Source organism: Balaenoptera physalus (genome assembly GCF_965194825.1).
Source record: "Balaenoptera physalus genome assembly, chromosome: 16".
Classification (NCBI taxonomy): domain Eukaryota; kingdom Metazoa; phylum Chordata; class Mammalia; order Artiodactyla; family Balaenopteridae; genus Balaenoptera; species Balaenoptera physalus.
In genome coordinates, this window is record NC_138898.1 from 3608293 (window position 1) to 3628704 (window position 20412).

Below are 20412 nucleotides of genomic sequence, written 5' to 3' on the forward strand. Positions count from 1 at the left end.
AACAGGTCAGAGCGAGCAGTGGGTAGAGACGTCACAGCACAGTTACTGAGGTGGGATCGTGCTTTTCTTCCTCTCCATCCCTCCCTCACTCCCTCTCTCCTCCCCTTCCTCATACCTGACAACTGCCCTGGTCTATTCAATTTAACTCACAAGAACCACCACCACGGCTCCCACCAAGAACCACTCAACGTGGCAGACGCTGCCCTGAGCTCCTCCCACCCTCCAAATAACCCGATACAGGCCATTCTTTTCTTCATCCTGCCCTAGCCTTGGGGTAGCTAAGATGCTCCCAGACATTGGCTTCTTTGGAGAGAATTTTCCCGCTCAGAAGTTTGGAGGGAACAAGCAAAGACACCCCGGGAGGAAGGTGGATGGTAAGGTACCTGGGCCCATCTGGAAGCACCTTCATCCACTGCTCTGCCAGACTTGGGAAGATGCTGGAGAAACAGGCTCCAGCAGACATTTAAACTCAACTGCGTGGTGGGGCGTGGCAGGGCTCAGAGCCCGGGGCACGGCTGCGCCTCTGAGGACGGTCTTCTACCATGGTTGCTGCCCAGCTCGGGCTGGGGACCTCAGTCGCCACCCAGGCGGATGGCCTCCTGGGAGCAGCTCAACCCCGGTGTCCAATCAATACCTGCATCGTCTGAAGGGGTGTCCGAGGACAGCGTCTCATCCAGGGAAGCCTGGTCCGTCCCAGTGGCCAAAGGGCTCCCCAGCTGGGCTTCCTCCGAGGTCAGCGGCTCCTGCTTGGGCGTGGAAGGTTCACTCTGTGCAACTCGGGGATCTCCGTCGGGGCTGCACGCTTTGCTCTCAGCGTCTGCAAGGAAATTCAGCTGTCAGCTGAGCCTGAATCCCTTCCTACCTGCTTTCATTCACGCGCGAAGTGACTTCCTGGGAAGTACGCTATCCCAGGCCTGGTGTGGTACCCTGCACGCTCCCACACACCCCGGGAATCCCTTTCCAGAGCCTTCCTAAGGCAGCACTGAGCGTCACAACACCCACTGGCCTCTGGCCGCACCACTTCCAGCCTACGCGCTCTTACTTCGACACCCGTGGGAGACCGGACGATGCCCCCCACCCATGTCCTCGCCTTTGTGGTGCCCCCGACCCTTGGCCTCTGCCTTGTGGCTTGCTTTGGCCAATGGGAAGTGAGCAGGTTTGATGCAGCAGCGGCTTTAGAAGTACCTGCACATTCCCGCTCATCCCTCCTGTACCTGGACCTCACTGACCCTGAGGACAGGCCCAGCCAGTCTGCTGGGGATGAGAGACGGCGGGGGGGAGCAGAGCCAAGGCGCCCCCATCCTGCCAGCCAAGGCCACCCAGACAGGTGATGACAAGCCCTAACTGCTGTCCATCCCGGAGGTGCTGGGTTGTTACTATCGAGGCTACAAATTACCTTTCACCTCAGCACCCACCTTCCTACCATTAGTCCCCCATCACACAAATGCTTCTCATTTGTTGGGTCCAGCATTGAGCCAACGCTGGAAAGGCGGAGATTAACAAGGCAATCCTTACCCCCCAGGTGGCTCAAACTGTGGGCGGCCACACAGCTGGCCACACGTGGCATTGCCAGCCCAATAGAGGCACAGCCAAGGGCTGAGGCGGGAATCAGGGAGTCCTTGGTCTAGGCAGGTGGCCATCCCAGAACGGAGGACACCAGGCTCCTAGTAGGGCTGAAAGGAGGACCTGGCACTCCCCTTGCTGGGGCTCAGTGGCTGGAGCCTTTGAGGGTCTGGCCTTTGACTGGTTGATCACCTTGGGTCATATCTTAGTGCTGAGGGGCTGGGCACTCAGGAGCATAACCGGTCCAGATCACACAACCACAGAGTGGCGGGTCCAGGCAGGGAGGCTCAGCCAGCCGATCATATTCAGCCTTCTGAGACACAGCTCACAGCCCAGGGCATGCGGCACCCACCAAGCCCCCGGCTCAGCCCTAGGCCCCACGGCCAGTTCATCCAGGCCACCGCGGTGCAGCATGTCAGCGTCAGCTGCACACGTCCGCGCGGCCGGGAGGCAGCAGTGTGGGAGCACCAGCCTTGCTTGGAGGCAGCGGGGAGAGGAGGAGGAGGAGAGATTTATTTCAGAGCCGGGGGTCCATTGCTTAAGTCGGTCCTGGTTCCTCCCTGCTGTCAGGTGGCAGTGTCCCTTCCGCTCCCCGAAGTGCCCAGGTGGGACAAAAGGTATAAGGTCACCGTCTCTACCCATCCCACCCCACGGCATGTGGGGTTTCTTGTGCCCAGGCAGCAAATGTCTCCAGGCCTCAATTTCCTCTTCTATAAAATGGGGCTAATACTCCTGGCTTCGCAGAGTCAGAGTGAGAATTCAGGGAGTAAACGTCCATAACGCATCTGGCATGAAGCAAACACCATGCGTGTGCTTGTAATTACCCTCACTGCTGCTCACGAAGGGGAGGAGGAGGAGGAGGACACGGGTGATGGTCTGGCCACTCGGCCTGGGCCCCTCGGCCCACGTGGTATCAACAGGGCCCTCCCCGCGCCCAGGACTTGGGCCAGGCCTGTGACGTGACCCTGCGGGGGGCGTGCACTTGTAATCACTGTTCATCATCTTCCGGCTGCTGCACCTCCCCTTGCGGGGAGGGCAGAACGGCCAGAAGTCTGGAGACTTGGGTCTCGGAAGATGCCGTCTATGCAGCCGTGTCACCTGGCCTGGGGGGTGGGTCTAGACCAGGGAGAGGCTGAGGCTACCCTTCCCTAGAGAGAAGCAGATAGCCAGTATTTGTACTTTAGACCTTCTGGGCCACATGCCACAATATCCATGCTCCATATTCATCTTTGTTGTTTATTTTTTTACAAAAGTCCTTTAAGTTTAAAACCATTCTTAGCTCAAGGGGCTTTACGGAAATAGACCTTGGGCCAGATCTGACCAGCAGCCAACCAACCTCCGCCCAGGAAAAGACCAAGACACAAGCCAAGAGAAGCCACCCAGTGGACACAATTAGATGTCACCAAGCTCAAAACTACAGCTTCTTGGACCCTCTCTCATGACTGGTTTACTCATACTTGAAACACAGCTGTGACAGTCTCTGCTACCAGCTTCCTTGGCCGTTGGTGACAGAGGTGACAGCCAGCACTGACTGAGGCTGTGCACAGCTAGAGACATAGCACGGCACTCTGCTGGCAGTATCTCACCTGAATGTCACAGCTCCCCGCCCCGTTAGGTGTGGTTACCACCCACCCTGTACAGATGGTGACACCGAATCTTAGAAGGGGGGGGGTCATTTGCTGCTGGTGACATAATAACGGCATCTCCATCATCATCATCATCAACGAAATGGTCAGAACACTGAAACTGCAAGGCCCAAAGGTCCCCACCCTCCACCCGGGCTCAGCAAAGGCTGCACCCCAACACACAGTCCCGGGATTCCTGCACCTACTTTTACGGCTTAGCGGACTTGCAGGACTTCTCTGTGCTGTGCTCAGAGCTCCGGCTCATAATCATGTTCAGTGAAAAGTCACAGTTCTCAAAATAGCCTGGGCGGCAGGGTCGTTGCTAAGCAATGCTGGCAGGGCGGGGGAGCTGTGGGCAGCTGGTCCCCTGCTCCTCTCACTATACCGTGGGCGCTCCCTCCCGGCCAGGCCCTTCTGAGCGCGGCAGAGGGGACCAGGAGTCGGAGGCTGGGTTATACACAGAGCAGCCACGGTGAGAGGGGACACGCCACGAACAGGCAAACATGCACCCTGCACGCACACGCCTGCCTGCAGACACACACACGCACGCACACACACACACACTGCCCCTGGCGTTCCTGCCACACAGAAGCCAGACAGACTTGACGCGTCACTGCCAACTGCCCCGAGGAGAGGGACCTCGTGTCTTTCAGGTCACGGAACACAGCACCGGGGTAACAAGCACCTCCTTCTTATATCCAGTGATAGAGAATGAAAGTCCTTAAATTATTAAGACAGAGCCAAGCAGACACATTCAGGAAGATGGAGTAAAGTCACTCGGGGCCCACACGGCGTCTGGACAGAGAAACGGGCCAGCTCCTGTCCTCACTCATCGTATGTGGGCCAGGGACCCGGTGCCTGCCCTCGCCTGTCACAGATGTGTCACTGGTCAAAGCTGTGAAGACGGAGTGAGAGGAAAAGGTCAGCTCCCGGTCCCTCATGCAGACCTGGTCGCATCTCATACAACTCCTAACAACACTAGTAGGGTCCTTCCTCGATCCGGCAGATTCCCAGACCTTCAGGAACCAAGGAAAGGTCAGAGGCGTTCATAAAACGCATGTGTTCACAGTATCACAAAATAACACGCCCCCCGGAGAGCGGGGAGGGCAAACCCGTGCCCTGGACGCAGGCTCGTCTCCGGGACGTGCAGGCTCTCCCCTGCAGGCCCGTCCACAGCCAGCTCACGCGGCCACGCTCCTGACCGCTCTGTGGGCAGACTCCAGGGGACTGACCCAGGGGCGTGTCCGTGTGCACGCGTGTGCACACCTGTGCAGGGCAGAGGACCTTCCTGGCTTTGGCCTGGCCAAGGAAGTTCAAGTGTGAGTTCCTGACGCTGCTAAGGACTGCAGGCAGCTCTGGGAGGGTCTGTGGCCCCAGCCTGTGGGGGCCTCTCTGGGCCCCTCGGTCACTGGCGGAGGCTCGCTCACCCCCCAGGTGCCCCCTGGGTGTGAAGTCCAGGCTCAGTGCAGGGAAGGGGGCAGCCAACCACAGGGGGGCGCTCCTGGCTACAAAGCCGGCCAGCCCAGCTGGGCGCAGGTGGTGGCGATGAGGATGATTCCTGATTCCAAGCCAGGGGCCATCTCTGAACTGGGAGGGGGTGGTTCAACTCCCGGGGCCACCGACCAACCCAGCAGGAACCCTGCTGTCCCACCTCCAGGACAAATTCGGGACTGACAGAGGCTGACCTAGAGCTCGACTTCACCCCAGTGAGAAAAGGCATTTTCTGAGCAACTGCGAGATGGAAACAACAGTTCCAAGAGGTATGTACCCCAGGAGCCTGCTGGCAAACACTCTCGCATCTCCCCTTACCCCTGTGCGTCCATTAGAGGCAATACAGTTAAGAGTTTAAGGGAGATGAGTGGGTGGTGAGCCCACACCCCTGCCCCCTCCCCCAGACCCTTCCCAGGGGCAACGCCTGCTGCCCCACTTCTAACACGCACCCCCCAGCGACAGCCCCACAGGCTCACTGCAGACTCAGCCCACCTGCCCCGTGGCTGCCCGGGGCGCCACGGCCACAGAGGTGCCTGTCACCCAGCCGCCTGCTGGGGAGTCGAATTCTCTCCATTCTGTCCATGCTGCAGGGAGAGGCAGGGAGGACGCCAGGCCCTGTCAGGACCCCCCCGCCCCGTTTCTTACCTCCCCTAACCCGCACCCACCTTCTCTTGGCTCCTCCACGGAGCGCCTGCTCCCTTCGCCCACGGGGTCCGGCGCGGGCTGCTCCACTGGGCTGGGAGACGCTCCCCAGTTCCCCATCGCTCTCTGCTTCTCATCCTTGGTAGCACCAACGCTGGAAGCAGCTGGGGAGGCTTATAAAGTCTGGACGCCTAGGTCCCACCCCCAGCGCCTCTGATTGAAGAGCTCCCCAGGTGACCCGAATTGCAGCAAGTTCGGAGAAGCAGCCTGTTGACCCCTGCTGCCATTAGACCCACTCCACCATCACCTCCCCCAGCCCCGGACCAGGTCACGGGCCCAACTCACGTTCTTCAGGTGCTACGTGCCTTTCCTTCACCATACTCAGCTCAGCTGTGATTTTATATTGATTTGTGGGATTATCTAATGTTTGTTCCCCACTGGACTGAGAGTTCTGGGAGAAAGGTATTTTGCTCACCTGTATCCTCAGCAGCTAACACAGACCCTGGCCCATAGCAAGTGCTCAGTAAAATGGTGTGGCGTCAGTTAATGAGAGCATTGTCAATTCTTGAGCAAAGAGACTGTGTTTCAGGCCCCTTCAGTTCCTGGTCCACAATCACTCAGCCAGAGAGAAAGAGTGATCTAAAGTCAGGGTTGGCAAACTACACCCTGGGGGCCACATCTAGCCCACCACCTGTTCCACAGAGCCCCGAGCTACGAAGGGATTTTACCTCTTTAAACGGCTGAAAAAAAACTCAAAAGAAAAATAATACTTGATGGCACATGGAAGTTATATGAAATTCAAATTTCAATGTCCCTAAATAAAGTGTTACCAGCACCCAGCCAAACCCACAACTTTGTGTAGTGACTGGGGCTGCTTTTGCCTGATAACAGCAGAGATAAGTATGGACCTCACAGCCTAAAATATCTACTGTCTGACTCTCTCCAGCAAAGGCTCGCTGACCCCAATCTAAAGCAGTGCTGCAGGTGGGCCGGCGTGAGATCTCCCCGCCAAACACCAAAGCCAGGAGAGCTGGCCCTTGAGCAGGTCAGCCACATGCTTACCCCGTCAACTCGACTGCTGGCTCTCTGTACTGAGGCCACCAGACAAAATCGTTTGACAAAGATTCAGAGTTTAGGAAAGGAAAAACTGCACTTCTCCTGGAAGTTTTTCCCTTTAATGATTCACCTATCACTTTACCTTTGATGGGAATCAAATCCATGTTTTCCTTCATCAGTGATAATATTTTTAAAAACAGATGATAAACAGACCTTCATATTGTTTTCATTTTCCCTCCTCCTGCCCCAAGAGTTAAGGTAAGTTTTGTTGGCAACATATTCAAAATGCCAGAGTTTGGAGCTTTTTGGTTCCATCCAAATTAAAACAGTCCAGATTTCCATCTCAGCAATGACATTCTCCCAAATCTGAGAGTCAGACTGGAGCGTTTAACATCTGAACGTCACAGGACTTGATACCAAGTTTTTTTTACAGGCGAAGTTTGATTATTAGCACTAAGCAATTTCCCACGTATGTTTCCCCTGAAGACAGCATAATCATCAAAGTACTTTTCCCTTTGCATCCAAAGAAGAGGAATGACCACAAGGGCCCTGCCAGACGCAGAGCACGTTATAAATCTGGATTCACGGACTCCAGGGCTTCCCTTTCTACCTCCTGATACCTGGGCCAAATCACAAAGACACCAGTAATATTTTAAGGCTAAAAGGGAGATAGGAATGCCATTTATTCACGTGAGCCTCACAGAATTGGCTCTGTGAGGCCAGGTTCTTTCAATCAGGAGGCAAGAGCTTGGTCCAGCTCGAGAGAGACCTGCAGGCAGCAGTGGGGTTTTCTGAGACCCCACCACCCCTGCCAAGCTTTAGGGTCTCAGAGGACTAGAAAGCATGAAAGTTTAGCGTCAGGACCCAAGTCCTGTGCCTCACGCCATCACCAAGGGAGGAAGATGGGGGAACTCAAGAATTCTTAAGTTAATTGTGCTAGTGATAACACCTGGTGTTTCTCAAAGATGCAAACAAAGGCGGCTTCGCAGACACCACGGTGATTAAGGTTTCTGGACCAGAGTCTGAACAGCATCCGGGCCCTCTAGCTGTGTGACCCCGGGCAGCTACCTCCCAGACCCTCCCATTCCTCACCTGGAGACCGGGGGTAACACCACACCCAGTCCCGAGGATGCTGTGAGGACAAAAGGCTGAAGGCGAGTAGAAGGCCCAGCGGACCACCCAGCATATAATTGATCCTTAATAAACGGCAGCTGTAACACTAGGTGGTCAAGGGGAACAAAGAACTCACCCGAATCCAGGACGAAACGATGAATGTGAAAACACAAAAGCCACTGCTACCACTTCGGGGCAGTCAGGACTAGACACTAGCTTCACCCACACGCCGCTGGGGCGGGAAGCAAGCCCTCAGCCCAGGGCAGGTGGCTGCACTCAGCTCCACGCCCCAGGAGCAGCCGACTCACCAACAGGTCCTCAGAGGCCCGGGCGCCGAGCCGTGGGTCCTCACTGGACCCACGGAGGCCTCATTCAGGTCCAGGAGCCACAGCTGGACACCGGCCTGCTCCGACTTCCACTCCACCCTGATGGGCTTGCTGGACCCCCGTGCGACCCCCAGCTCAGCGTTCCTGGGCCCAGCCCTGCCCGGCCCGGGGCAGCCCACTTACCCTGCTCCATCATCTCCAGCAGCCCCTTCTTGATGAGGTCCTCCCGACCTTGCCTGCTGGCCATCTTCTTCTCCAAGGCTGCGCACAACACAGACATCCAGGTGAGTTGCGGGCAGAGAGCCGCGGGGCCCCGCCCGAGCCCGGCCGCTGCCCCCTCCAGTGTAGGAAGACAGCAGAGAGGCAGCAGGTGACCGCGGGTGAGGGGCCCCCAGGTGGGGGTGTGGTTCGGGAACCCGAGCTGCCCCCTAAGCAATGTGCTGAGCAGGGCAGAAGGGAGGTACAGTGAGTACAGTTTAAGGCAGTGGCTTCCGTGGCTCATCTGAGAAGCGATGCCCCGTGTACCACCCTCTCTAGGCTCCCGCTGCCCATGCCCACCCTCCGCCGACTACGCCTTCATTTTCCAGCCCAGGACCTTGTCCCCCAAATACCCTGGGGTGCTTTTCTGCGGTTCTATTTTCACCTGCTAAATACATCCCGACCGCCCTTTTGTCTGTTCACAGACCAGTCTTCTGCCCAACTGTCCCACCAGAGGCTCCTCCGGTGAGCCCCAGGTTCACGCTTTCAAAGAATGTGCCAGTAGGGACTTCCCTTAAGAATCAGTCTGCCAAGGCAGGGGACGCGGGTTCGATCCCTGGTCCGGGAAGATCCCACATGCTGCGGAGCAGCTAAGCCCATGCACCACAGCTACTGAGCCTGCGCTCTAGAGCCCGTGAGCCACAACCACTGAAGCCCACGCGCCACAACTACTGAAGCCCGACGCCTAGAGCCCGTGCTCTGCAACAAGAGAAGCCGCCGCAATGCGAAGACCGCGTACCGCGATGAAGAGTAGCCCCCGCTCGCTGCAACTAAAGAAAGGCCCCGTGCAGACAACGAAGACCCAATGCAGCCAATAAATAAATAATGTTCCTTTAAAAAAAAAAGAAAGAAAGAAATAGTAGCTTTAAAAAAAAAAAAAGTGCCAATCGAACAGGAAGGAGGCGGCCGGGCCCCGATCCCCCTCCACCGAGCCCAACGTGCGGAAGGAACCTCGTCAATTCCTCCTTTGGAACAGCCCTTCCGGGCCCCTCATCCCCGGGCAAACCCTCCAGCAACTGCCCCCTGCCCCTGCCTCTCCCCTCCCAGGGGCCGGTCTCACGCTGCTCGATGAGCTCCTTCTTCTCCCTAACTGTCCAGAAAACGATTTACCTGCAGTAGAATCCAATTTCCAAACACGAACCCATGTCACCCCTCAGACCCTCTCTTTAAAAGATATGGACAAAGTACCGGCTATAAGCCTGGATCACAAAGGGCCCCGGGTCGCCCACACGTATGAATGCCCTGCCCCATGTGGGAACGAAAGAGCCGCTCGAGTAGCAGAGCTTCAAGTCTAGTGGCCAATGACAGGCAATGACCATGAAGTTATTTATTAAAAAACATTTACTGAGCACCTACTGTGTGCCAGGCACAGGGGAGCAAGACAGGCATGGACTCTGCCTGAGAGCCAGAGCTCTGGGACAGATGACAAGCATCTGGGCGAGTGGCATCAACCAGAAGCAGAGGGCACGGGGGCAGGGTGTCTGGGGAAACCCGGCTGCTTCCCTGAGGGTATGTACGCTGAGGGGTGAATACAGAAAACCCAAACATACCAGGGGAAAGACATTTGGGGGCAAAGGGAACATAATTTCCTTTCTGGGTCCAATTTCCAATCCAATTTCCAGGTGCCAGCAGTGTGGATAAAACTGAAAAAACGCAACTCTGGCTTTGGGAGGTGCAAGCAAAGAGGCTGCCACCCAGTCCAAAAACAGGGGCGAGCAGGACGAGGGTGAAGGTCTCCAGAACGGAGGGACCCCACTGTCCGACCAGCGCTGGGTGGCAGCACTGGTGGCATCCTGCTCAGATGCACTGACTTGTGAGTCCTCCCAATGACCTGAAGAGGCAGTTGCCGGGGGCTGCTGTCTGCAACTCAGCACACCTGTCCCCACGGCTCAAGCCACCCGCCCACCCCTCCCAGAGCAGGTACGGGCTCAGATGCCGCTTCCCAGACTTCAGGCTTCCGAGAGCCACCTTCACGGTGTCACCCAGTCCCCACTCTGCCCAAACCACTGTCTGCATTGTTGGGTTTTTTTTCCTCTCTCTAAATCATCTTTATTTTTACTTCATCTCATCCTAACCAAGGATGCCTGTGAAAACGGGGATTGGATAGGCTGAAATAAATAACATCCCACACTTTGGGGGGAAAGAATGGTTTAGCATAAATAAATGAAATGCAGTGCTATCTGCAGAATTCCAAATGCTTGATAAAGGGCCCAGCGGGGATGCCTGCCCGAAGGCGGGGATGCTGGTCTTAAGCTGGAGACCCTCAGTCCTCCGGCAGGGTCCACACAGCATCCTGAAAAACTCACAGGTTGCTCCCCGCAGCCCATGCCAAGTGGGCCGGGGGCACAGGGTCCCGAGAGCACGCAGCTCACCCTCCAACCCCACGGCCCAGAGAGCATCAGGGGCTCCCCAAGGTCACAGAGGTCACCCCGCTCTGGCCCCCCAAGCCTTTCGCTGATGCCCAGGCGAGGCTTTCCCAACTCGGCGCGTTTGCGCAGCTGTTCCCACAGCTGCGATGCTCTTCCCTGCTTTCCTCCAGGGGGCCGATTACGTCTCAGCTCAGTGTCACCTCGTCACCTGGGTCTTCTCAGGCCACTCAGCCCAGGGCAACGCCCACCCCCCCACCTCCTCCTCAGCCCCGCCAGGGTCGTGACTGTCACACGTGCCTGTCTGTCGCCTGACCCCCCAGTTGGCGGAAAGCTCTAAGCGGGCAGGGTCTGGGTCTCCCTGTCTACTTTGTGCCTGGCACACAGAAGCCACACAAGGTTCATCGAATATCGACATCTGTTCTGCTTTCATCCTTGACGAGGAGAATTTGTCCATCAAATTCTTGGGTAGTTAAAAAAATAATTTTGTAAATTGCGTAAAAAGTGTGGGTGGAAGTACCCCCTGCTGCTGTTAGGAGCCCCCCCTGCCCCCCGCCACTGGCTTTGCCTCTGCCGTCCTCTGAGCCCGGGAGTCTGTGCCACTTCAAGGCTGGGACCACAGGGACCGCCAGAGGCAACAGCCCAAGACGGGCACTTACCAGGCGGGTCCCCGAGGCCCAGGACTAACTCCCCACGAGCAGCTCCCTCGCTAAGTGTTTCCAGCCGCAGCTAACGGGCCTGCGGGAGCCGAGACGCTGTCTCCCCTGGGGTCTGCTTCTCAGGGCACCGACCTCCGCTTCACCGAGGGCACCCTGTCGCCCAGCAACCAGACCCGAGCCCGGCTGCCAGGGCTCCAACCCCAAGCCCGCAACCCGCTGCTGCTTGGCCCTGGGAGCGGCTGCCCATCTGATCCCGCTTCCCGTCCCTGAGACGGGCAGGAGCGCTGGGATACGGGGGCTTCTGAGCACTGAGTTGTTAGAAACGCGCTGTGTCGCTTTTACTCTTATGGCCAGTTGTGCTGTCGTCACCACATGCGTCCCCTGGGTCAGTCTCATGGCCAGAGCTCCTGGCTTGGAGTTCGAGGGGGCGGGGGCAGCGGTCCAGCCCCTCGTAACCCAGCTCCCCACAGAGCTGAAGGTGAGTGAGGGGAGCTCTGGGGTCCTTTAGTGGGAGGAGAGCATCCGGACGGGGCTGCCCAGGTAGGAGAAGCCTTTTCAGGAGTTTAGGAGCCGGTGAGCGTCGGTATCGAGGCCAAACTGCGGCCCCGACCCTCTGAGTGAATCCCCCAGGGGGCTCTTGGGGACAGTGGGACCCAGGCCCCGGGGCTGTCAAAGTGAGGGTCTGGGCGCTCCCCACTCCGGTGTGGTCAGGAAGGAGAGATGGTTACAAGCCAGGTCTCAGCTCCAGCCTGGCCTTGCACTGACCTTGAGTCTGCGTTTTTAACTAGGTCGAGGGTGACGTGTGTGCCCCGTAGGGGCTGGGCGGTGAGTGGGCTACGGGTGGGACCTGGAGCTGCCTCCCCGCCCCCGCCCCCAGCCAGGGACCTGGAAGGGCCGGTGGAGAGAGGGGACCCGCAGGAGGCTGAACAGCTCCTGGCCGTCAGAGGCCACAGAGCACGGCCTGCCCCTCCCAACATCGGCAAGAGAAAGCGCGGTGACGGTGACGCCAGGCCCCCTCTCCCTGGTGCTCACCGGACGTCGTCTGCTTCAATTTTTCATTTTTCTTTTTCCTCCATTTCCAGGGTTTGAAGATTCTGCCCAGGGTGGCCAGTTTGCTGTTTCTCCTCACGGGGGGAGTTCGAATCCCTGAGACCAGATATTCGGAGCGCACTGGGGGGGTTTGGTCCATCTCATCTGGAAGGCGAAAACCCAGCGAGGGGGTCAGTGATGACCAAGCCCACACGACACCCTGGGGGCCCCGAGGTGACTCCCCTCCTCCCTGGGGCCACCAGTGATCCTCCAAAGCCTGGGGCTCAAGAGGGTGGGCCAGGCGATGGAGACTCTCTGGGGCTTGTTCCATCATGTACCAGCCCACGTTCAGTTGGGTTAATTCACCTCATGCTGCCTGTGAGAAGGGGCAGAGTGCATCCAGAACCAAGAAGCCCTAGAGAGACCCAAAGATGCAGGAAGAGCAGGGCTGGAGTGAGCGAGGACCAGGCCAGGGGAGGCCACCAGCAGTCAGAGGGGCCAGGACCTGGGATGGGCCGGTCATCAAAAGACCCAGCCCAACGCCCCATGGGACGGGCGTCCCAGGGACGGGCAGCCCCAGCCGGCAGCCTCCAGAACAATCCCTGAGGTTTGACTTCCAGAGGGCTGTGCCCGTCAGCAGCCCAAGCCACTCAGCCCCTCTGAGCCTCAGTTTCTACATCTGGAAAATAAAGTTAATCATCATCCCTGATACTTAGGGTTGAGAGGAAAATTCGGTGTGACCATACGGTGGCCATGAAGTCTGGAAACACAGGTAAACACACATAATACACAGTTTATTGATAGCATGTCACAATCCATGTGAAGTAATATTATCTATGTTTTGAAACTGTCTACCCACTCTGATTAACATGCCGTGCCAGCACAGGTGACTTTCAGTAGAAATTTTCATAATAATTTATATTGTATAAGTAATACAATAATTACTATGGAGCAAAAGTTAGTCACTACTTGTTCTGGGCCGAGTGCTATCATATTTTACCCCCATAGTAAATCTATGAGGTGGAGACTGTTATTAGACCCATTTTACAAATGGGTACACTGAGGCTCGGAGCCACAAGCCATTCTGTCAGCTGTCAGAGCGAGGGGATGCTGGCCTCGGGCAGCCTGACTCCAGAGGCCCCTCTGGTATCTCTAAGCTGCTTCTAGGGTGACGATATAACTTTATCACCCAAAGCAGGACACACATGGATGGAACACAACAGGAGGCGTAAACCAAGACCATCCCAGCCAACCACTCTCTCCAGCTGTTTTTTTTCCGTGCAGCATGCAGGATCTTAGTTCCCCAGCCAGGGATCGAACACACGACCCCTGCAGTGGAAGCGCAGAGTCTTAACCACTGGACCGCCAGGGAAGTGCCTGTCTCCAGCTGTTATTTAATTGAGTGTTAAAGTGTACACCGGAGGCTGGGTCCGCAGGAGGTCCACAAAGAAACCTCGTGGGGACAGACAGCCCAGGGGTCTCGTTTGAGGACTTCTCCCTGCAGACTTAGCAAACCAGCCAGGCTCCTAAGCCAATGACATTCTCCACCCTGTGTTCAGCTATAACCCCAGTGCCCGGCGCCTAGCAGGGGCCCAGGAAGTTCGGGTGGGGTAGTAAGTGAGCCAGGGCAGTCTAAGGACCGGTCACGAGCCCCACTGCCACACTCCAGGCGTGCAGGATGCAGATGGTCCTTCTCTCCTCAGAGGCAGTTTATTCCATGTTATTATCCTCTCCTTTCCTTCCTCCGCCCACGGATGCCAGATGGGAGTGGAACGGCCAGTGCCATGTGGCCCCAGAAAAGCTGACTGTCCTGGAGGCATTTTTGGCACAAAGGAGAAAGAAATGGTCTGGTCTCCCCAAGCTTCCAGGCTGGTTTGAAGATAAAGACAAAGATCCCCAGAGATGCGCACGTGGATGAGGAAGAACTGTCATCGCTTTATTTATATCTCATCTCACTCCACAGAGGATGGGTGGCCGTTATCAGAAACACACGCCCAACAAGACAAATGAGTGTCCAAGGAAATCCAGAGGAAGGGGAGTCTGGACAGAGCCACCACATCAGGGGTTAGAGACACCACGTGTGGCTCTGAGCTTCCTGGCAGCCAAAGCAAAAAGGAGCAGCACATAGAATAAACTACAAATCAGACCCCAAACCTCACTCCATCTGCCACCTGTATCACTGTGACTTTAGTCCAGGCCACCAGCATCTCTACCCCAGATGCTCACACAAGCCTTCTAATTGGTGTCCCCGTGAACCCCTATAAATGTAAGCCTGATCGTATCGCTTTCCTGCTTACTCCCTGTGGCCTCCCTTCTCATTTAGGACAAAATTGCCAAGGCTGTAAAGGTCTCCGAAATCTGCTCCCGAGCCCCGCCCACTAGCCCCCGGTTCCATTTCATCAGCAGCATTATTGTGCATTAGCATCTATGGCATGTTATGGAAACCAGAATATCGTAACTGTTTGGATGCAGGTGCCAGAAGCAGGGATCTGGGCTCACACCCTGGCTCTGTCACTCACTACCTGGGGCTGAAGTGCTGACACCGCTCTCCTCCTCCCTCCCTGCATTTTCACCTTTGCCCCGGCCTTGCTGGGGGAATAGGGGGAACAGGGGACTTCCCAAGTCCTTGCCTGGGGGCTCACCATGTGGCTTGCTTGAACCGATGGGAGGTGGGCAGAAGGGACATTGTGGCCCCCTCCTCATCACCCCTTCCCCCTCCACCGTCACTATTTTAATACATTGCCTCCCTGCTCCCTCCCCACAGCGGCTGGAGCAGGTACTGTGGTTCCCACCTCACTTCTGACAGACTTGGGTCCTCACAGCACAGCCTAGGGCACAGGCAGGGCATGCTGACCCCTGAACAGACTGCACACCACTCTCCCCTTGAGAATTCATTCACTCATCCGTTCACTCACTCATTCATTCATTTATTCAACAAAAGCTTATTGACACCAGCCATGTGCCGGAATTGCACCAGGAGAAGAATATACAGAGGCGAACAGAACAAATCCCTGCCTTTGTGGGGCTTCTAGTGGCCAGCGGGAGACGGACAGCGGGAGGGGGGATATTAAGAAACCAAGCCTGCTCGCCCCATAGTTAGTTCCCTGCTGCCTTCCTCTCCTTATCTTTCCCCATCACATTTATCACCTGGTGTGTGTGTATACATCTGCGTGCGTACACACAGACACACACACACACAGCCCCACACGTAGATGCACAATTATTTGTTTGCTTGCTGCTCACAGGCACCTCCCTGATTTGAGAGCAGGGTCTGCCTTTGACAGTTGGTTTGCAGCTGAATCCCTGGTGCCTAGAACACATAAGGTAGGAACCCATGTGGTGACGGAGATCCTTCCAGACGTGAGGACGGATGGACAGAACCCAGCACCTGCCCCAGGAGCCGCGGGAGCCGCGGGGGCTGCCTGGCAACGGAGGGTTAGGAAAGGCTGCTCTGAGCGGGGTTACTGGAGCAGAAGCCTGGGTGAAAGGGAGCCAGCGGTGTAGATGGGAGCGGGGGCAGGGAAGAGGGTCCCAGGCAGAGGAAGAGTGAGGTCGAGGGCTTGGAGGAAGAACGCAGGGTATGAGGGCCATGGATGCAGCTGGGGAGGCACGCAGGGGCTTGAACCTGATTCAAAATTCAGCAGGAGCGACTGGGTCTCTTCAGCTCAAACGACCTGATTTGTTCATTTACCAAATATCCAATGTGCGCGACCAGGAAGACACCTTAGTCTGAGCGACTCCCCAGGGGCCTGCTGTCACTGGGGGAGCAAAGGTGGGGACAGGCTCCAGAGGTCTGAAGCCTGCACCTCCAGCACCCTCTCCCCCCTCCTGGCCGCAGGCGGTGCAGGCCCAGGGCCAGGCGGGGTGAGGGCTCCTGAGGGCTGTCACTCAACCCAAGGCCAGCAATTTCAGAAGAGATGCTCAGTCCAGTGAAGGAATCACTTGCAAGCCACCCAAGCACATGAATGGGTCACCGACGGTGTGCACGGGGGTCCGAGTGAGCAGAGGGGGGCGGGCCCTCCTGGGTACCATGTGGCCCACTCACACTGGAGGGCGGGAGTGCATGTGGGCAGGCGTGCGTCTAGCAGAGAGGGTGTGTGCATATGTGCACGCGTGTGCCTGGATGGGTGGGCGTGCGTGCACCTGTGCGTGTGTGTCACACAGAAGGGAGGCTGGGGGGACCGCCACCACCCTCTATCCACAGCCCGTGAATTTGCTCAGTGTCCCTGGAGTTGCCCGGGAACCTCCTTCCCACATCAGGGAGGATTCCCAGATTCAACACATTAGCAGACCCCTGCAGCCTCTGAATAGCACGCCGTGCTAAGTTCCAGGGGCACCTCTGCCACCTGTGAAGCATTAGCAGTTAATTAATGACAAATGTTTCCCCACATCTGCTGGGAAAGTACAACACGCAGCTGCGAGGCAGGCAGGAGGCCGCCCAGGCTCCCAAGCGACGGACGGGCCAGGCGCCCCGCGCTGGGGCTGCAGGTGCCGGCTCCAGCCCTTCCCATCTCTGGTCCCTTCGACAACTCCAGCCCTCTCCCGGTCCCCTCTGAGGTTAACGGCAGTCAGGGCCCTTGTCCCCCAGGACCCACTGCCACCACCCCATCAACGGATCCCACAAACCTACAAGTCAGGCACTTCTAGAACAAGGCAGTGAAGGGCACCAATGCCATGGCTGAGGTCACTGAGCTTATGGACTAACTTCCATGCCTGGCTCAGGGCCAACTCCTTTATTCCTAATATTCCCTTCCATCCTAGCTCTTATCGCTCTCAGATATCATCCTGGGATCTGTTATTTATTGTTACCATCTATCTTTCCCACTGGAACAAACGTAAGCTTTATGAGAACGGGAACTGTGGCCGTCTTGCTCGCTGTGGGTCCCTGGCATCTTTACTGGCGCCTGGCACCCAGGAAGTGCTCTAATAAACACCTGCTTGACCTGTGAATCTGGGATGCAGAGCTGCCAGTGCCTGAGCCAGGATGTGGTCCCCGACCATCTGACTCCACAGTCCTCGCCTTAGGGATGTCTGGCATTTCTGCTTCGTCATCTTCTATCCCCTGACCTGGCCCTGTCTCCTTCCACTTCATCAGGTCACCTTCCCCAAAACACAGTGGAAGGGAAGCCCCGCTCCCCGATTACCTGGTGCCACATGCTGAGCCGCTGGCCTCCTAGGGAAGACAGGCACCATCCGCATCAGACAGTATTGGAACGGGACCTTTTGCTTGTTTGTTTCATTCATTCATTCACAAATTCATTCATCAAGCATCCGCTGAGGCCTGCTGTGTGCCAGGGCTGCTCTGAGTTTGAGACAGAGCAGTAAACACAAACTGACATGCTGTCTTGCTCTGCACAAAGCTCGCCTGCTTACAGACAGTGAGACGACTTCAGAATGTGATACGAGCTATGGAAGTGGGGATGTGGGTCAACAGAGCGTGGCCTCTATTTCTTCCATGCGTCCTTCCCTGCCCCCAAAGAATCCATCTGGCAATACGGAGTGACCAGCTTCTTTAAACAAAGCACCGTGCCAGGTATGAGGTAGAATAGAGAGGTGCTGGACACCCCGCTGCCCTAGTGGGCTCAGTGACCACGGAGAAGATCAAGGTGCACAGAATCACCAGGAAGAACCAGGATGGAGGATTACAGCTGCAGGGGAAGTAAGTCTTCTTGCCTGGAGCGGGCAAGCTCTGAGACGGCTACTGCGGGTGGGGGTGATACTGGAGTTGGGCCTTGGAGGTTGACTAGGAATTGAATAAAAGGTGCAAACCCATAAAAGCATGATCGTACATGGTGTTTGGAAGATAACGGTAACGCAGCGAAGCAAGATCTGACACCGCCAGTCAGAGGTTCAGAGCCCCGTAAAATCTCCATGTATAAAACTGGGATCCACAGAGAGATACCAGCTTTCTGCAGTGCCAGCTGATGACCAACACACACACACACACACACACACACACACACACACATACATAGAAACAAAATTATCATCATTATCATCACCACCGACTATCAGTAATAGGAAAAGATCATCTCAAAGTAAGAAAGGAATCTCTATTATTGATATATCAATAAATATATTGATAAATGAAAAAATAGCAAGGCTGTGTTGTCCTCAGTGTTCCTAATTTGCTGGCATGGGTCTGTGTACTTGAACCTGAGAACCCTTAGGCTGGAGCTCTCTGGGTTTCTGGATCGAGGGGATGGACAGCAGTCTCGTGACCAGCCAAGAAGAGCTGTTATGTGGCCGTGATAGGAGCCTTGAGGGCAGGGAAGCACTGAGGGATCTGGTACAAGATCAGCCCTGTGGAAAGGCTGCAGAGAATGCCAGTGTGGGCGGCAGCTTCATGGAACAAAGCAGAAGGCCAGGAGGCCCCCTGACAAGGGACAGGCAGGGCGAGAGCAGTGGGACAGCAGAGAAGGGAGAGAGGGATCCAGAGATGTCGCTGAGGCAGAGCCCTCACCAGAGCTGGGTGAGAAACCAGTGTGAGCCAGTAACACATACAGAAGAACCAAGGAAGCCAAGGTCTGTTCTGTCGTCACTGTCACCAGCAACAGCAGCATCTGTTGGACACTTACTGTGTGACAAGCTGTGTCCTGAGCACCTGACACGAATCAGCTCATTCCATTCCCATCAAGACCCAAGAAGGCAGGTCGTTATCTTCATTACTCTCATTATGATGAGGAAAATGGAAGCAGAGGTGTGAAACAGTTTTCCCAGGTCACGCGGCTAAAGTGACACAGTGGGCTTGGAAATCAGGACATCTGCTCCAAAAGCCCTTGTCCTGACCCCAATGTTAGACTCCTCGGAGCAGATGATAACAGCGCTGTTATCTGGGATACGGGGTGAAGGGGGAGAGAAGATCGTTAAAGCCACGTATACTAAAGTCACGGCATTTAGGGTCAAAAGACCAATGGCTTATGTCCAGGCTGCAAGAGACGTGGCTTGACGGCCGCTGTCCTCTAAGAAAGTGCTGGGTGTTTTAACAGACCCACCACCTGGATGGGTCCGAACCTCCAAAACCAAATTTACGAAATGGATTTGAAGTCTCCCAGACGTAAAAGTATTCTTGGTTCGACCCTCTCCACTCCTACTGGAAAATTCTGGAGAAATGACTGAAGCACAGGATAGGTGGGGAGCACTGATCAATACGCAGAACTAGGGCCACACGTGAACAGCTTCCAGGAAGGGGGTGTGGCAGGGGAGGCAGGGCTTAGCACGACGGGTGAATTTATTTAAAGGGGGAAAGAATTCCTAAAGGTCTGCGGCTCTATTCCCAGCAACGCTGCAGAGTTTTCCCTACAGCTCTGCGAGCGTACGCATCAGAACCTGTGAACGCCGAGAGCCCCCTGGGATGGAAAAACTGCTGCCTTTCCAGTTTGGAGGAAACAGAGACCCCACAGCGGGCTCTTCCTCCTTCTCAGGTGCCCAGGACAGTGCCGGGGACAGGAGTGAATGAAGGAAGGAATGAAAGAGATTGATCCTGTGATACAAAAACTGAAAATGAATCAAAGCGCGGGTCAATGGTAATTAACAAAGAGCTGAGCCACCTCTGTGCCCCCCGCCAGCGGGGGATAACTGTAATTCCTAAGCAACTTCCCGGCCCCATGCTGCCCCGTCATTTCTCCCAGCCACCCCCTAAGCAGACAGCATCTCCTTTCTCTCCCTTCCCCATTAGTCGAGGTGCTAAGGAACAAACAGAAGGAAATTCAAGAGCCTGGCTGAGCTTCAGAGTGAAGAACGGCCCCTGGAATACTGTGACTCAAACAGCAGGGGTATGTGCTCATAGGAGAACATACCTTTGAATGCTCGCAGGGAGGCCACCAAATTCTTTTGGATGTTCAACCCAAACAAAACAACCCCGGGAGGCGGGGATTACATTTTCAGCTCCATTTTACATTTAGGAAGTGGAAGCTATGGGGGGCCCACGTGGAAAGTCATACAGCTGGGAAGTGGTAGGTCTGGCATTGGAGCCCAAGTTCTCCGACCTAAAGTTCCCCATCTGGGCATGACACCAGTGTTTCCCAAAGCATGTCCCATGGAACCCTAGCATGGGCGATGCTTTGTGAATGAAAACTTGGGAAAACACTACCTACACTAAAAGCCTTCCCTGAAGAGCACCGCCATATATTATCACGGTAAAGATTTTGATAAGTCCCGCAGTAAGCAATCCCGCTCAGCCGCTTGGCCAGCTTTTCCTAAACAGATGGGTCAGCCAATCCGCATTTACATCTTGCTGCCCAGACAGCAATAACCACACAAAAGCTGTCAAATGGAGTTTGAG

General features: G+C 55.9%; 1 protein-coding gene across 12 annotated transcripts in view; it reads right to left on the reverse strand.

The window, feature by feature from the left end:
* The window catches only part of PHACTR3 (phosphatase and actin regulator 3), a 420216-nt gene that overhangs the window by 89282 nt on the left and 310522 nt on the right, over positions 1-20412 (reverse strand). For 9 of the 12 annotated variants that reach the window (XM_082428333.1, XM_082428335.1, XM_082428334.1 and 6 more), the window contains 3 exons: positions 12132-12293; positions 8000-8077; positions 635-817 (listed from right to left, as the gene is read on the reverse strand). In XM_082428333.1, the coding sequence (XP_082284459.1) occupies positions 635-817; positions 8000-8077; positions 12132-12288 (418 nt within the window). In that variant the 5' untranslated portion in view covers positions 12289-12293. The remainder of the gene's footprint in view (positions 1-634; positions 818-7999; positions 8078-12131; positions 12294-20412) is intronic. The other 3 variants (XM_082428329.1, XM_082428328.1, XM_082428331.1) reach the window with 2 other exon arrangements.